Raw genomic sequence first — 15,598 nt, 5'->3', positions numbered from 1 at the left:
TGATCCCGAGGGAAATTCAAGGCATCCAGTAGCAGTATACAGACAGGCAGGACACAAGACATTAGTTACAATACACACCCCCCCCCCCCCCCCCCTGTATACAATAATCCCCCAAACGAGATTTAGCAGCCCCTATGTGACTAAGAGTAAACATAATTACAGGTTAAACCTGTGCAGTTAGCATTAGCATTAGACTTAAACTTATATAGCATAATGTACATAACCTGTGAAGGAGAGAAAAACGTGTGCTGATTAAAAGAGACCTGTAAACAGTTAAAGAGCCTTAGAAGCAAAGTGCTGACCTTCTAGAAACTAGTTACATGTGCATGTACAGTGGTGTTTGAGGTAGTGCCAGAGGTGTGAGTACATTCATTAAACAGTCAATGCAGTGGTGCAGACTGGGCCATTAAAGTGCTCAGCAACATAAAGGAGCAGTGATTAGCATTAAGTCTCCAAAACAATAAGGTGAAACCAGGAGTGCTTAGGGTGATTATCATTAAAGTAACCAACTATTGACTATGAACTATTAACCTTTTATGTTCTTTTATTTTCAGAGAGTAGTATTCCTCCTGCAACTTCAAGACTTTCAGTTGCATTTTTATTTTCTCCTTCTTCAATTGCTCGAGGTCCATGGTATCCAGGTGACAGCTGGTCGACGGATGGTCGGGGACGGACCCTCCCACGTTGGTTTCATTGAGGATTTCAGGTTTGTTGTCTGCTGCAGATGGAGTTTGAGAAGTTGCTGCTTCAGGTCCGTGCTCTCTCTGTGCGTCTACTCCTCCTTCAGAACTCTGTGTCGTGTCCTCAGTCCCTTCGTCGATGACAATGACGGCCTCAACGGGTAACTGCAAAGGTTCATTGTGAGGTGCTGCTGTGTCTGAGGGATCATCAGGCAGCGAGGGGAAGCGCTCTCTCTCCTCTTGGCTGTCTCCAGACAGTAGATCGCCACGACGGTCTTCACAAATAAAACCAAGGTTAGTAAACACGTAGGTTACACATCACAACGCAGAACTCACTGGTGTACCTCTGAAGTAAAATAGTGGATTGAATCACACTTTTCACAATCTAATAACGTGATTAAGTCATTGCGGTTTCATTTACAAACCTTCTACTGTGCGCTCCATGCAGTCGGACTTGGAAGTGCTGTTCATCTAAAACCAGAGCACATCCACAGAATCAGTCGAGAAATGTTGAAATGTAAAAAAGTGACAGTGTTTCAAACAGTTACTCTGAGAGGTGGCCTCTGTTTTCTGAAGAGAAAATGATCAGCTGCTCTTTCTACTGCAAAAAAAACACGACCTCAAACCTCCTTAAGCACTTCCAGCGACATCGCAACGTCAAGCTCGTGGAAATAAACCCCACAACGTTTGCTAAACAACCAAGACTGCCTTTTAATCTCCGACAATTAGAAGTTCAACAAACAAAACGTGTTGCGTTTTACAAAAAGTAATGTAACGAGTAGTGTAGCAAATTACTATTGGTCGAGAGGGACAAGTAAAGTAAAGATGTCATTTTTGAAAAGAAGCTAATATGTAGCTGTTACCACATATTTGTATTGCTGTTTTAACGTGTATTGGTAAATTCCTAAATCTTCTTACCTGTGGAAGTTTTTCAAGGACAACTTTTAGTTTCTTCTGAATTGCTACCCTCCTTTCCCCTTTAAAGAAGACAGAAATAAATACTCTTGAAAACGTTTGGTTTCTTAATGTGCTGAAAACGAGTTCAGTGATAACATTTGTATAATTATACCTATTTATTGTCCTCAGCAGCAACAGCAGGCACATTCTTACCTTCCACATCTCCATTTGCTACTCTCGTCAGCTTTTCTCTCTCGTCCCCTTCTGAGTCTCCATCTTCATTTTCAGCCCCCGCCCTCTCCTCCTCTCCCTCCTGCCCCAGCTCTTCACTGGTAGGAAGCCAATCTTCATCTTCAGCTACATCGTTCTCACTCTCTTCTGTGTCCTCAGGGTCAGACAATAACGAAGTCTCAGAGGAGCTGTCTGATGAGTCAGATGATGACGAGGTTTTCTTCTGTAAGAAGAAACAAAGAGGAAGCTGCTTTACTTAAAGTCTTTTACACCATATTACTTGTTCTGACACCAAGTTTACCTTTCTAGTCCTAGTTCTTCCCCTTTTAAATCCAATTGTGCTCAAGACACCTCGCTGTGATAAAAGCAAGAAAGTATGAGAAGTTTTTAAAGTCTGGTACTCGATTTAAAAAAGAAAAGCAGTCTCCATTTAAAAAAACAAACAAACAGTACCTCCATCCACTTCCTCAGAGGCTCATTTTCATAGCGAATACTTTCTTTCCATTTTTTATTCGAGCCTTTCCCACAGAAGATTTCAAATTTCTGAGGAAGGAAACACTGGTCATCGCACTGGATACACGGCTCGCCTAAAAAGAGTGTCGGCGCGTGGCGACCCAGTCAAAAAAAACAAAAGAGAACAGTTACAAGAATGGAAATAAAATGAAGCGAACAAATTAGGAAATAAGAAAAGATTTCAAATGTTCCTTTAAAACTAAGGATAATACCCCACAAGAATTAGTTTCTGCTTACCTCTCTGGAATTTTTCCACATCCATTAAGCCCGTTTCATCTCCACAGATTACAAACCAGACTTCTAGATTTTGAAGAAATTGAAGGGTTTTTTTGCAGTAAAAAATATTATGACTGTGTTTTAATGTCTTGCAGTTCAAATATTGGTAAGATAGATTTTTTTTTTGTTTTTTTTTTCAAGACAATAAACACTCACTGTCTTCGTGTACTTTCTGGTTGAAGCTGTTGGATGGGCCTGGTTGCTCGTTGTCTTCCTCGTCGTCATCTTCATCATCATCATCATCTATTTTTGTTACTTTATTTCTAATCCTATGGCTAACTCTTCTGCCCCTAAATTCTTCCTCACTTTCTTCTTCTTCTTCTTCTGAAATACGTCTTTTTCCCATTTTCACTGGTTGTCATTAAAAAAAAAAAAAACAGATCAAAACATGAATAATGAAATACTGATGATAATTCTGATCTAAAGAGTTATTGAGCATTTCTTTAGAATCTTTGGCTTTAAACCATCTAGCGTCATATCATGCCAATTTGCTTTGATTATTTATTTACTTGAGAAGAACAATATTTTTCTTCGAAGAAGAAATCAATATTTCTCCACTGACACTGATTCTCTGTGGGACACAGAAATAAAAATGCTTTATTTACTATTATTTTACTATTACTTTTACTATTGTAACGTGAGGGTCCGATATATGGTGGATGGATCACTCTACTTAAAAGAAACAAGGAGATGGAGTCCAACAACTTTTCCACAGCACTTCACTTCTCTCCACAAGACAGCCCACGCTGCTTCTCCCAACAACCCCAAACACTTCCCCCTTACACATCACATGACCCGTCCTTAGCCAATCAAAGGCAAGGATAATGAAACTCACGAAATGTAACAGCCTTTTAAACTTAAATTTAAATGAATGAATTAACTGAAATATATGAATGTACTTCACTTTCAAATCTTACACTATTATTTATTTTTTTCAATCTGTGTTTACTTCCTTTGCTGCTTTTACTTCCCCTTTGTCAGTGTTACATGTTTTAAAAGTCATTCCATGTCAGGTTCAACCTATTTTATTGAGCTTTTGAGGCTTTGGCTCTCCGACTATTGCTTTGTCTTTGTTATATTTATGAATACAATGTCAAGCAATCACAGTCTTTCCACACCTCTGAAAATGTCAGTCAGGCATGACGTCTACACTAAACAAACTTGTCAACAATAAACTCATCTGAAACTGAACCAAGCATTTTTAAATTTTGCACACAGCCTAATATAGCATATTAATATAGGGCTACTGATAGGCTACAAGAGATGGAGCACACAACGTGTTTGTTGTAGGCTACATTCACAGGATCTTACCTCTTTGCCTCTGCTACAGAAAACGAAACTTAAGTTTGAACTTTAGCCGCTCCCATACATCGGCATCTCCTTCATCCATTCATACAGGAGAGTTTGTTTCGTGATGTTCCCACCAGAGGGCGCTGTCGTTCCAGAAACAAGCGCACTGTGAGGAGCCACAGAAGTTACAGAGAAAGTTAAAGCAAACACGATCACATATTTCAGAGATCACGTGCAACAAATCCTATTTAAAGTAGGCCTATACAATCAGCTTGTTAACATTTCATTTAAGCTATTCGGCATTAAATCATAGACATCTGGAACATTTTTCAATTTCGGTTTTTAAATTCTAAAATCAGCAAAATTCAGCAACAACAAAAAAGACAATTAAAAGAACTGTATTGTGCAATTATGTGAACTTATTTAGTTATTTATTTGTCATATGAAGTCACAATACTAAACATTACCAACATCTTGAAGTATAGCCTACTGATTGTTCATGCAACTCATGTTGTAGTGACTAGACTTAGTCTACTGTTTATAAGTGCATCATACATCATATATCGTGCATGTACATTTACATATTTTAAAGGCATTGATTTCTATAGAAAGAAAAGAAAGTCAGAAAATAAGAGCTACCCATTTTTCTGTGCTTTTTTCTGCATTTCTTGCATTCTAGTTGTTAAAGATCTGTTATACCCTTGAGTAGCATGAATGATTAATAACAGTGCATTGATATCCCACAACTATTCTTTTTTCTTGAAAGGCCATGGTATTTCTTCTGAATGACGTGGTAAGTCATTAAAGACATACCAAATCCAAATTGCGAATACAGCTAATGGCCACATGATTGGTGCTTTGATAGCCCAACCACTCAGAAGTAACACAAGGATGGAGCTCAAAATGATCCTTATGTTGGACTTCCTTTTGGTCTCCTTCTCTGCAGCCAGTCTTGAATTGTCCTCTTCTTTCCTCCACAGCTCCCTCTTCTTCATCTGCAGCTCTTCGTCCTTGTGATGCTCCTCCAGCTCTGTCTCCTTGCGCCTGATCTCAGCCTCTCTCTCGGCTAGGATGGCCTCTTGTCTTTTCCTGATCTTCCTCTCTTCTTCAGGATAAAGGTCGTTATGGTAACACTCTCCTCCGTTCAGGGCCACCAGGGTCTGGATCTTTTCTATGAGTTTTATCACCTGGGTCAATTTAACCAAGAGGACACACACTGTTACCATCACCACCATTTTATTGGCATTTATTGACGGTTCCAAAATAACCATCCTACCTTTTTTTTTTTTTTTTTTAACCCTTCTGCTGGGTTGCCAAGAGTAACGATCCTGTTCTAAAGTATGGTTGTTAAACTCTTCAGTCTGTTGCTGGATCAGAAGAATCATCACTTCCTGTTTGGCAGCGTTATTAAGGAACAAACCAGTGTTGTTAGTGTTGTTTAGTTTTGCAACACCTGCTTGTTCCAACCAGCCGCCTCTGCTTTACAGCTGCTGACACCAGATTGCTGCGATTCATTTTTCAAAGCACCCATGTGAACCCTGACACTTTTAAATCCATTTTTGACTGCCTCACGATTAATCTTCACATCCCTGCTACTCATTGGCTATTGTTTCACGTCATTACTGTGATCAGAAGAAAACAAGCCCCTTTCTGAAAGAACAATTAACTTCCAATCCTGGATTTTCACGTACAGGACAGGATCGTCAGCAAAGCTGAAGGAAGTACCACTTTGTCTACTGGGTACACCGAGATCCTCACAAGACTGAAAGATGAGATAAAAACATTTGTCGATTGATTGATAGATAGATAGATAGATAGATAGATAGATAGATAGATAGATAGATAGATAGATAGATAGATAGATAGATAGATAGATAGATAGATACTTTTTTGATCCCGAGGGAAATTCAAGGCATCCAGTAGCAGTATACAGACAGGCAGGACACAAGACATTAGTTACAAGACACACCCGCTGTCCCCCCCCCCTGTATACAATAATCCCCCAAACAAGATTTAGCAGCCCCTATGTGACTAAGAGTAAACATAATTACAGGTTAAACCTGTGCAGTTAGCATTAGCATTAGACTTAAACTTATATAGCATAATGTACATAACCTGTGAAGGAGAGAAAAACGTGTGCTGATTAAAAGAGACCTGTAAACAGTTAAAGAGCCTTAGAAGCAAAGTGCTGACCTTCTAGAAACTAGTTACATGTGCATGTACAGTGGTGTTTGAGGTAGTGCCAGAGGTGTGAGTACATTCATTAAACAGTCAATGCAGTGGTGCAGACTGGGCCATTAAAGTGCTCAGCAACATAAAGGAGCAGTGATTAGCATTAAGTGTCCAAAACAATAAGGTGAAACCAGGAGTGATTAGGGTGATTATCATTAAAGTAACCAACTATTGAGGAGCAGATTAGCATTAATCTCAAGAACTATTTTTAAATACAGAGCCAGTGAATCAAGGAGATAATTCATAACAATCCAGTATATTGCAAATTTTTCAGTCACATCAATGTACAAAGAAGCCTGTAAAAAGTATAAAATTCTCTTTAATAAGTTTAAAGCACAGAGAGCTCAAACACTTTGTTGATTGTGGAAATCTATCCTTGTGTGCATATTCACTTTAAACTTCTTATTTTCACCTACAAATCTCTTCATAACGTGGTTTCCCCACGGGCACGAGAAACATGCAGAACACTTCAATGTTTGTGTCCCCTTTTATGTTCTTTTATTTTCAGAGAGTAGTATTCCTCCTGCAACTTCAAGACTTTCAGTTGCATTTTTATTTTCTCCTTCTTCAATTGCTCGAGGTCCATGGTATCCAGGTGACAGCTGGTCGACGGATGGTCGGGGACGGACCCTCCCACGTTGGTTTCATTGAGGATTTCAGGTTTGTTGTCTGCTGCAGATGGAGTTTGAGAAGTTGCTGCTTCAGGTCCGTGCTCTCTCTGTGCGTCTTCTCCTCCTTCAGAACTCTGTGTCGTGTCCTCAGTCCCTTCGTCGATGACGATGACGGCCTCAACGGACAACTGCAAAGGTTCATTGTGAGGTGCTGCTGTGTCTGAGGGATCATCAGGCGGCGAGGGGAAGCGCTCTCTCTCCTCTTGGCTGTCTCCAGACAGTAGATCGCCACGACGGTCTTCACAAATAAAACCAAGGTTAGTAAACACGTAGGTTACACATCACAACGCAGAACTCACTGGTGTACCTCTGAAGTAAAATAGTGGATTGAATCACACTTTTCACAATCTAATAACGTGATTAAGTCATTGCGGTTTCATTTACAAACCTTCTACTGTGCGCTCCATGCAGTCGGACTTGGAAGTGCTGTTCATCTAAGACCAGAGCACATCCACAGAATCAGTCGAGAAATGTTGAAATGTAAAAAAATGACAGTGTTTCAAACAGTTACTCTGAGAGGTGGCCTCTGTTTTCTGAAGAGAAAATGATCAGCTGCTCTTTCTACTGCAAAAAAACCATGACCTCAAACCTCCTTAAGCACTTCCAGCGACATCGCAACGTCAAGCTCGTGGAAATAAACCCCACAACGTTTGCTAAACAACCAAGACTGCCTTTTAATCTCCGACAATTAGAAGTTCAACAAACAAAACGTGTTGCGTTTTACAAAAAGTAATGTAACGAGTAGTGTAGCAAATTACTATTGGTTGAGAGGGACAAGTAAAGTAAAGATGTCATTTTTGAAAAGAAGCTAATATGTAGCTGTTACCACATATTTGTATTGCTGTTTTAACGTGTATTGGTAAATTCCTAAATCTTCTTACCTGTGGAAGTTTTTCAAGGACAACTTTTAGTTTCTTCTGAATTGCTACCCTCCTTTCCCCTTTAAAGAAGACAGAAATAAATACTCTTGAAAACGTTTGGTTTCTTAATGTGCTGAAAACGAGTTCAGTGATAACATTTGTATAATTATACCTATTTATTGTCCTCAGCAGCAACAGCAGGCACATTCTTACCTTCCACATCTCCATTCGCTACTCTCGTCAGCTTTTCTCTCTCGTCCCCTTCTGAGTCTCCATCTTCATTTTCAGCCCCCGCCCTCTCCTCCTCTCCCTCCTGCCCCAGTTCTTCACTGGCAGGAAGCCAATCTTCATCTTCAGCTACATCGTTCTCACTCTCTTCTGTGTCCACAGAGTCAGATGATGACGAGGTTTTCTTCTGTAAGAAAAAACAAAGAGGAAGCTGCTTTATTTAAAGTCTTTTACACCATATTACTTGTTCTGACACCAAGTTTACCTTTCTAGTCCGAGTTCTTCCCCTTTTAAATCCATTTGTGCTCAAGACACCTCGCTGTGATAATAGCAAGAAAGTATGAGAAGTTTTTAAAGTCCGGTACTCGATTTAAAAAAGAAAAGCAGTCTCCATTTAAAAAACAAACAAACAGTACCTCCATCCACTTCCTGAGAGGCTCATTTTTATAGCGAATACTTTCTTTCCATTTTTTATTCGAGCCTTTCCCACCGAAGAATTCAAATTGCTGAGGACGGAAACACTGGTCATCGCACTGGATACACGGCTCGCCTAAAAAGAGTGTCGGCGCGTGGCGACCCAGTCAAAAAAAACAAAAGAGAACAGTTACAAGAATGGAAATAAAATGAATCGAACAAATTAGGAAATAAGAAAAGATGTGAAATGTTCCTTTAAAACTAAGGATAATACCCCACAAGAATTAGTTTCTGCTTACCTCTCTGGAATCTTTCCACATCCATTAAGCCCGTTTCATCTCCACAGATTACAAACCAGACTTCTAGATTTTGAAGAAATTGAAGGGTTTTTTTGCAGTAAAAAATATTATGATTGTGTTTTAATGTCTTGCAGTTCAAATATTGGTATAATAGATTTTTTTTTTTTTTTTTTTTTTTTTTTTCCAAGACAATAAACACTCACTGTCTTCGTGTACTTTCTGGTTGAAGCTGTTGGATGGGCCTGGTTGCTCGTTGTCTTCCTCTTCCTCGTCGTCATCTTCATCATCATAATCTATTTTTTTTACTTTCTTTGTAATCCTATGGCTAACTCTTCTGCCCCTAAATTCTTCCTCACTTTCTTCTTCTGAAGTACGTCTTTTTCCCATTTTCACTGGTTGTCATTAAAAAAAAAAACAGATCAAAACATGAATAATGAAATGCTGATGATAATTCTGATCTAAAGAGTTATTGAGCATTTCTTTAGAATCTTTGGCTTTAAACCATCTCGCGTCATGTCATGGAAATTTGCTTTGATTATTTATTTACTTGAGAAGAACAATATTTTTCTTCGAAGAAGAAATCAATATTTCTCCACTGACACTGATTCTCTGTGGGACACAGAAATAAAAATGCTTTATTTACTATTATTTTACTATTACTTTTACTATTGTAACGTGAGGGTCCGATATATGGTGGATGGATCACTCTACTTAAAAGAAACAAGGAGATGGAGTCCAACAACTTTTCCACAGCACTTCACTTCTCTCCACAAGACAGCCCACGCTGCTTCTCCCAACAACCCCAAACACTTCCCCCTTACACATCACATGACCCGTCCTTAGCCAATCAAAGGCAAGGATAATGAAACTCACGAAATGTAACAGCATTTTAAACTTACATTTAAATGAATGAATTAACTGATAATATGAATGTACTTCACTTTCAAATCTTACACTAGTATTTATTTTTTCAATCTGTTTTTACTTGAATTTCCCTCGGGATCAATAAAGTATCTATCTATCTATCTATCTATCTATCTATCTATCTATCTATCTATCTATCTATCTATCTATCTATCTATCTATCTATCTACTTCCTTTGCTGCTTTTACTTCCCCTTTGTCAGTGTTATATGTTTTAAAAGTCACGTCATTCTATGTCAGGTTCAACCTATTTTATTGATCTTTTGAGACTTTGGCTCTCCGATTATTGCTTTGTCTTTATAATATTTATGACTACAATGTCAAGCAATCACAGTCTTTCCACACCTCTGAAAATGTCAGTCAGGCGTGACGTCTACACTAAACAAACTTGTCAACAATAAACTCATCGGAAACTGAACCAAGCATTGTTAAATTTTGCACACAGCCTAATATAGCATATTAATATAGGGCTACTGATAGGCTACAAAAGATAGAGCACATAACGTGTTTGTTGTAGGCTACATTCACAGGATCTTACCTCTTTGCCTCTGCTACAGAAAACGAAACTTAAGTTTGAATTTTAGCCGCTCCCATACATCGGCATCTCCTTCCTCCATTCATACAGGAGAGTTTGTTTCGTGATGTTCCCACCAGAGGGCGCTGTCGTTCCAGAAACAAGCGCACTGTGAGGAGCCACAGAAGTTACAGAGAAAGTTAAAGCAAACACGATCACATATTTCAGAGATCACGAGCAACCTCTCTCGTAGCCGAAAGATGTGCTACAAATCCTATTTAAAGTAGGCCTATACAATCAGCTTGTTAACATTTCATTTAAGCTATTCGGCATTAAATCATAGACATCTGGAACATTTTTCAATTTCGGTTTTTAAATTCTAAAATCAGCAAAATTCAGCAACAACAAAAAGGAAGAAGATTAAAAGAACTGTATTGTGCAATTATGTGAACTTATTTAGTTCTTTATTTCTCATATGAAGTCACAATACTAAACATTACCAACATCTTGAAGTATAGCCTAGTTCATGCAACTCATTTTGTAGTGACTAGACTTAGTCTACTGTTTATAAGTGCATCATACATCTTGCATGCACATTTACATATTTTAAAGGCATTGATTTCTATAGAAAGAAAAGAAAGTCAGAAAATAAGAGCTACCCATTTTTCTGTGCTTTTTTCTGCATTTCTTGCATTCTAGTTGTTAAAGATCTGTTATACCCTTGAGTAGCATGAATGATTAATAACAGTGCATTGATATCCCACAACTATTCTTTTTTCTTGAAAGGCCATGGTATTTCTTCTGAATGACGTGGTAAGTCATTAAAGACATACCAAATCCAAATTGCGAATACAACCAATGGCCACATGATTGGTGCATTGATAGCCCAACCACTCAGAAGTAACACAAGGATGGAGCTCAAAATGATCCTTATGTTGGACTTCCTTTTGGTCTCCTTCTCTGCAGCCAGTCTTGAATTTTCCTCTTCTTTCCTCCACAGCTCCCTCTTCTTCATCTGCAGCTCTTCGTCCTTGTGATGCTCCTCCAGCTCTGTCTCCTTGCGCCTGATCTCAGCCTCTCTCTCGGCTAGGATGGCCTCTTGTCTTTTCCTGATCTTCCTCTCTTCTTCAGGATAAAGGTCGTTATGGTAACACTCTCCTCCGTTCAGGGCCACCAGGGTCTGGATCTTTTCTATCAGTTTTATCACCTGTTTCTGGTCGTCTTCTTTCTTGTTGTTGAAGACGTGGAAGCCGCCGCTACACTTGCGTATGAAGTCACGGAATTTGTCGTCACTCTCAGCAACAATCTTGTTAATTGTTTTCCCTTCCAATCGATCCCCATGAGTGAACAGCACAATGGTGTAGTCCCAAACTCTAGGGCCAAACATTGCTTCGATCATAGCCTGGGTGTTTTGATCCTCCTGGGTCATCCGGCCTACAGGGATTACAAGCACGAAGGCGTGAGGTCCTGGCTCCTGGAGTTTGACGCACCTCAGAATCTTCCGCACAATTTCTTCCCTCTTGCTGTCTTTTTCAAACAGACCAGGGGTGTCAATGACAGCGACAGGAACATCCCCAACTCTCCCGGTGTCATCCATAGGCACATCTGTGACAGTCCCGTCCCCCTTCTCGCAGTGTGGAGTGACTCTCACCACCCTCATGTCTGATTTGAACTCACGTCTCCCGAGGATGGTGTTCCCACTTGAGCTCTTGCCAACGCCGCCTTTCCCAAAAAGCATGATCCTCAAAGGCTCTGTGAAAGCAACAGACAGGAAACTATTCAAGTTTTATTCTTTTCTGATTTCATATGCGTAAAAAAGTGTCACTTCAGGAAATGCTAAAAGAACATGCTAGCTGTAACATGATGATTGGTCTAAAGGCAATGAAGGGTTAACGTTTCATTATTATCTTTCTCTTTACAGTTGCCCCATTGATTGGTCCTTATAGTGTCCAAGAGAATCCTAAGCACGCTTCAACTGCTAATGAGTGATCTGATCAGTGGTAAAGCATGTCTGCCCCTCCCCCCTCCACTCGAGTCTGTTTCCTCCTCTCTTAGATCCTTGCTTAGTTTCTGCTAACTCATAGATATATGTTGATGATTGTGTTTTATCTGCTGTAGCTAAAATACTGACTCAAATACTTGCATCAACACTTCCTTTCCTTTCTTACCTTTTTTACTGTCCTCCTCTTCCTTTACACCAGTCATGCTGTCAGAGTTCATGGCACACGTAGATCCAGCTGTTGTGTTTCCCAAGTCACAAATTTCCACGTCTTTCTTACAGTAGAGTTTAAAGGAGTTTGAGAAAACATGTTAGGTAAGACGTTTTGTTCTGATCAGTCCCCTCCCCTTCCATCTGCTGTAAAGTGAAAGTAAAAGTATGAGGAAATTTAAAAAAAAGAAATAGTTGCTTCATACTTGTTATAGGAAATCAACCCAAAGTTTGTGAAAGCATAGTTAAGTTCCAAAACCAATTCATTAAAAAATAAAAATAAAAAATGACAAGGCGTGAACGACAAGGGAGAGGGGGTAAAATATTAAATAAAAATGTACAAAATAACTGAGGTCCAGAAAAATAAAAAACTGAAGTAAAAACAAAACCATGATCAGATTCTGGAGCCAAGGCTGCACACCCAGGGTTTTGGGACTGGATTGAGGGACTATTCTAATCCTCTGTTCAGGGACCGGTCACTGCTGCAGCTCAAGCAGACGGGCAAGAAGAGTTATTCATCCCAGATGCTTAAGAAAAACTGAATACTATAACCTACTGTATCTGATATAGTAGACACTGCACTTCTACCACTTAATGTGGTCATAGCTTTGCATTAATAGACATGGCTACTTTGATTGATCACTTTGTATGTATTACACTATAATAAAGCAAACACACTGCCTTATGTCATCATATCTCTTTATTACAACCATACAGTCATTACACACATCCCTCATCAAATCCTATTTCTTTCTTTCTTCTATATTTCTTAAAGATTCTATTTTCTTTCATGCTATTTTATACAGTTTTGAGAGAACATGCTTTTTGTAAACTAATTTCAGTGGTTGTGTTCTAAGACAGTACAGTAAATGCAAATTACAAACATTAATTCAACACTTAAAAGAGAATGACACTAGATTTTTACTCCATGCAAAACAAACCACATTGATGTCTGGCAGAAGTGTCACCTATCACCTATAGCCATGCTCCTTGTTATTCCTAACTCTAAGCTGTGGCTCTCAACTGTTGGGTCAAGACCCCAAAAGTGAGTCACGAAGCAATTTTCAGTGGATCGGGACTGTGTGCCTGAAAAAGATTCAATGAAGTGCTTTTTGGAACCTGTTGCTTTTCTTCCTTCTCTTTCCTGTCACATGTTTTGTACCATCTGAGGTCCATACTGCATTCCTTAAAGAAATCATTTCTCATTAGGGAGTGTGTGTTGGGTCCTAAGTTAGGAACCACTGGACCAGAGGCCCAGGATGAATTATTTAAAAACACAGCCCTGTATAGTTGTCATGAGAAATTAGCTATTAAGTTTACTACGAGGCTGTAGGGTCTAATGGGGGGAATTCTTCTGCTTTTGAGGTTGACACTTCTTCTGGATGGCCAAAACATAAAACTATTGCCATTGCTATTACTAACACACATGCTGTGACAATTAGAATGCTCCAGTTGTTGGGCATCCTCTTTGTCTCCTTCTCTGCAGCCAGCCTTGAATTCTCCTCTTCTTTCCTCCACAGCACCTTCTTCTTCATCTGCAGCTCTTCGTCCTTGTGATGCTCCTCCAGCTCTGTCTCCTTGCGCCTGATCTCAGCCTCTCTCTCGGCTAGGATGGCCTCTTGTCTTTTCCGGATCTTCCTCTCTTCTTCAGGATAAAGGTCGTTATGGTAACACTCTCCTCCGTTCAGGGCCACCAGGGTCTGGATCTTTTCTATGAGTGTTGTCACCTGTTTCTGGTCGTTTTCGTTCTTGTTGTTGAAGACGTGGAAGCCGCCGCTACACTTGCGTATGAAGTTGCGGAAGTTTTTGTCGCTCTCAGCAACAACCTTGTTAATCGTTTTCCCTTCCAAGCGATCCCCATGAGTGAACAGCACAATGGTGTAGTCCCAAACTCTAGGGCCAAACTTTGCCTCAATCAGCGTCTGGGTATCCTGATCCTCCTGGGTCATCCGTCCGACAGGGATTACAAACACGAAGGCGTGTGGCCCTGGCTCCTGGAGTTTGACACGCTTGAGAATCTCTCGCATGATTTCCTCTTTACGATCGAGCTCAAAAAAGCCGGGTGTGTCAATGACAGCGACAGGAACATCCCCAACTGTCCCAGCTTCATCCATAGGCACTTCTGTGACAATCCCGTCCCCCTTCTCACAGTGTGGAGTGACTCTCACCACTCTTATGTCTGATTTGAACTCAAATCTCCCGAGGATAGTGTTCCCACTTGAGCTCTTGCCAACTCCACTCTTCCCGAGAAGCATGATCCTCAGGGGCTCTGTGAATTCAAAAGATTGGAAACATTTTACTAAACCAAATATTTTTCACACAATAGATGTTCTTGCCTTGACCACCATTGTTCTCAAAGGCTATGTGCTATTTATCTCTCTCTCTCTCTCTCTCTCTCTCTCCTCCCCCCTGTAACTATAACATAGTAACTTTTTGTTAACTTCTTTTTGTAGTCCGATCCTTATTCTCGTCCCCCTATGGACATACACACATTAGTTTCTACTTGTCTACTGTCATTACCCCCCCCCCCCCCACACACACACACACACACACACGCACACCTCACTTTAAGTGTCTTTCTTGACCCAGATATCAAAAGTGTTGTAGATTCCTATTGCTTAATCATGCATTTAAAAAGCTTCATGCGCACCGAATGTGCCTGTATCTTTTTTCACTGTCGTGCCTACTTGTGCCACAATAATGATGTATTTATAGAAATTCTGATATGCGATATGTTGCCTGCACTCTTTCTATGGTACTGTGAACGCAGACCAACTGGGGGGGGGTTAGGGTGGAGAGACAGAGAGAGCAATCGTTTACGGTCAAGATGGTAAACCAAACCCCATATAAAAAGTTAAGGTTGAGTTTATTTTGACCGACTTTTTTCATGTGAAGCATCTAAAATCAGAGAGTCACTCGGAGATTGAGGCAGTGACGGTTCATTTTTTATGATTACCTTTCTTCGGATCCCCTTGGTCTGCAGCATGCTGGCTTTCGGAGTCCATGGCATACATAGATCAAGCTGTTGTGTCTCAAAGCAGTCGACTAAACACACAGTGCATTACCGTCTGCGGCCTAGACTGACAGCGTTTCTGTCTGCTGATCGGCTCCCTCCCCGTTGTCCTTGCTGACGTCTGATGCGAAAGTGAAAGTATAACAGTGCAACTGTTTTGTGGGGGATTTGGACAAAACAGATTGCACAACAGTTTCAGTTGAAGTTATCACAATTCAAAGAGCTTGGACAATGTTCTCTACACATTTGGCCAGCCAAGTAATGTAATTTAAAGTATTTAAAATGTGTGTTTATTATTAATGTGTCAAAAGACTTCTAACTCCTTTACTGAAGTTAAACCAACCATAC

General features: G+C 40.0%; 3 protein-coding genes across 3 annotated transcripts; all 3 read right to left on the bottom strand.

Moving 5' to 3' along the window:
• Nucleotides 1–509: 509 nt before the first annotated feature.
• LOC306837643 (uncharacterized protein) lies at nt 510–3,438 on the bottom strand (the record flags this gene model as incomplete). The annotated part of the gene is made up of 9 exons (XM_079365385.1): nt 3,226–3,438; nt 2,754–2,948; nt 2,559–2,621; nt 2,262–2,395; nt 2,110–2,163; nt 1,791–2,031; nt 1,599–1,657; nt 1,106–1,151; nt 510–955 (listed from the first exon to the last, which is right to left on the bottom strand). Coding segments are annotated over exons 1-9 (1,239 nt in total). The 5' UTR covers nt 3,227–3,438.
• Nucleotides 3,439–6,588: 3,150 nt separating this feature from the next.
• LOC306838765 (uncharacterized protein) lies at nt 6,589–9,518 on the bottom strand (the record flags this gene model as incomplete). The annotated part of the gene is made up of 9 exons (XM_079367113.1): nt 9,258–9,518; nt 8,795–8,983; nt 8,592–8,654; nt 8,295–8,428; nt 8,144–8,197; nt 7,864–8,065; nt 7,672–7,730; nt 7,179–7,224; nt 6,589–7,028 (listed from the first exon to the last, which is right to left on the bottom strand). Coding segments are annotated over exons 1-9 (1,188 nt in total). The 5' UTR covers nt 9,259–9,518.
• A 1,038-nt stretch (nt 9,519–10,556) lies between these two features.
• Nucleotides 10,557–15,366, bottom strand: LOC306837686 (GTPase IMAP family member 8-like). The gene is made up of 4 exons (XM_079365430.1): nt 15,194–15,366; nt 13,558–14,506; nt 12,197–12,333; nt 10,557–11,780 (listed from the first exon to the last, which is right to left on the bottom strand). The coding sequence occupies exons 1-4, from the start codon at nt 15,249–15,251 to the stop codon at nt 10,795–10,797; spliced, it is 2,130 nt and encodes a 709-aa protein (XP_079221556.1). The 5' UTR covers nt 15,252–15,366; the 3' UTR covers nt 10,557–10,794.
• Nucleotides 15,367–15,598: the final 232 nt, after the last annotated feature.

This window comes from Symphodus melops, assembly GCF_947650265.1.
Source record: "Symphodus melops genome assembly, chromosome: 17".
Lineage (NCBI taxonomy): Eukaryota > Metazoa > Chordata > Actinopteri > Labriformes > Labridae > Symphodus > Symphodus melops.
The sequence above is the reverse complement of the archived record's forward strand: the minus strand, read 5'-3'. Positions and strand labels throughout refer to the sequence as shown.

What these genes read in the sequence shown, in the direction of transcription:
- LOC306837686 (XM_079365430.1), bottom strand. Translation starts at nt 15,251, where the DNA reads ATGTATGCCATGGACTCCGAAAGCCAGCATGCTGCAGACCAAGGGGAT. An exon ending in CCAAGGGGATCCGAAGAAAG is followed by an intron (nt 14,507 to 15,193) that starts GTAATCATAAAA and finishes TTGAATTCACAG; the next exon opens with AGCCCCTGAGGATCATGCTT. An exon ending in TTAGACCCTACAGCCTCGTA is followed by an intron (nt 12,334 to 13,557) that starts GTAAACTTAATA and finishes TACCTAACATGT; the next exon opens with TTTCTCAAACTCCTTTAAAC.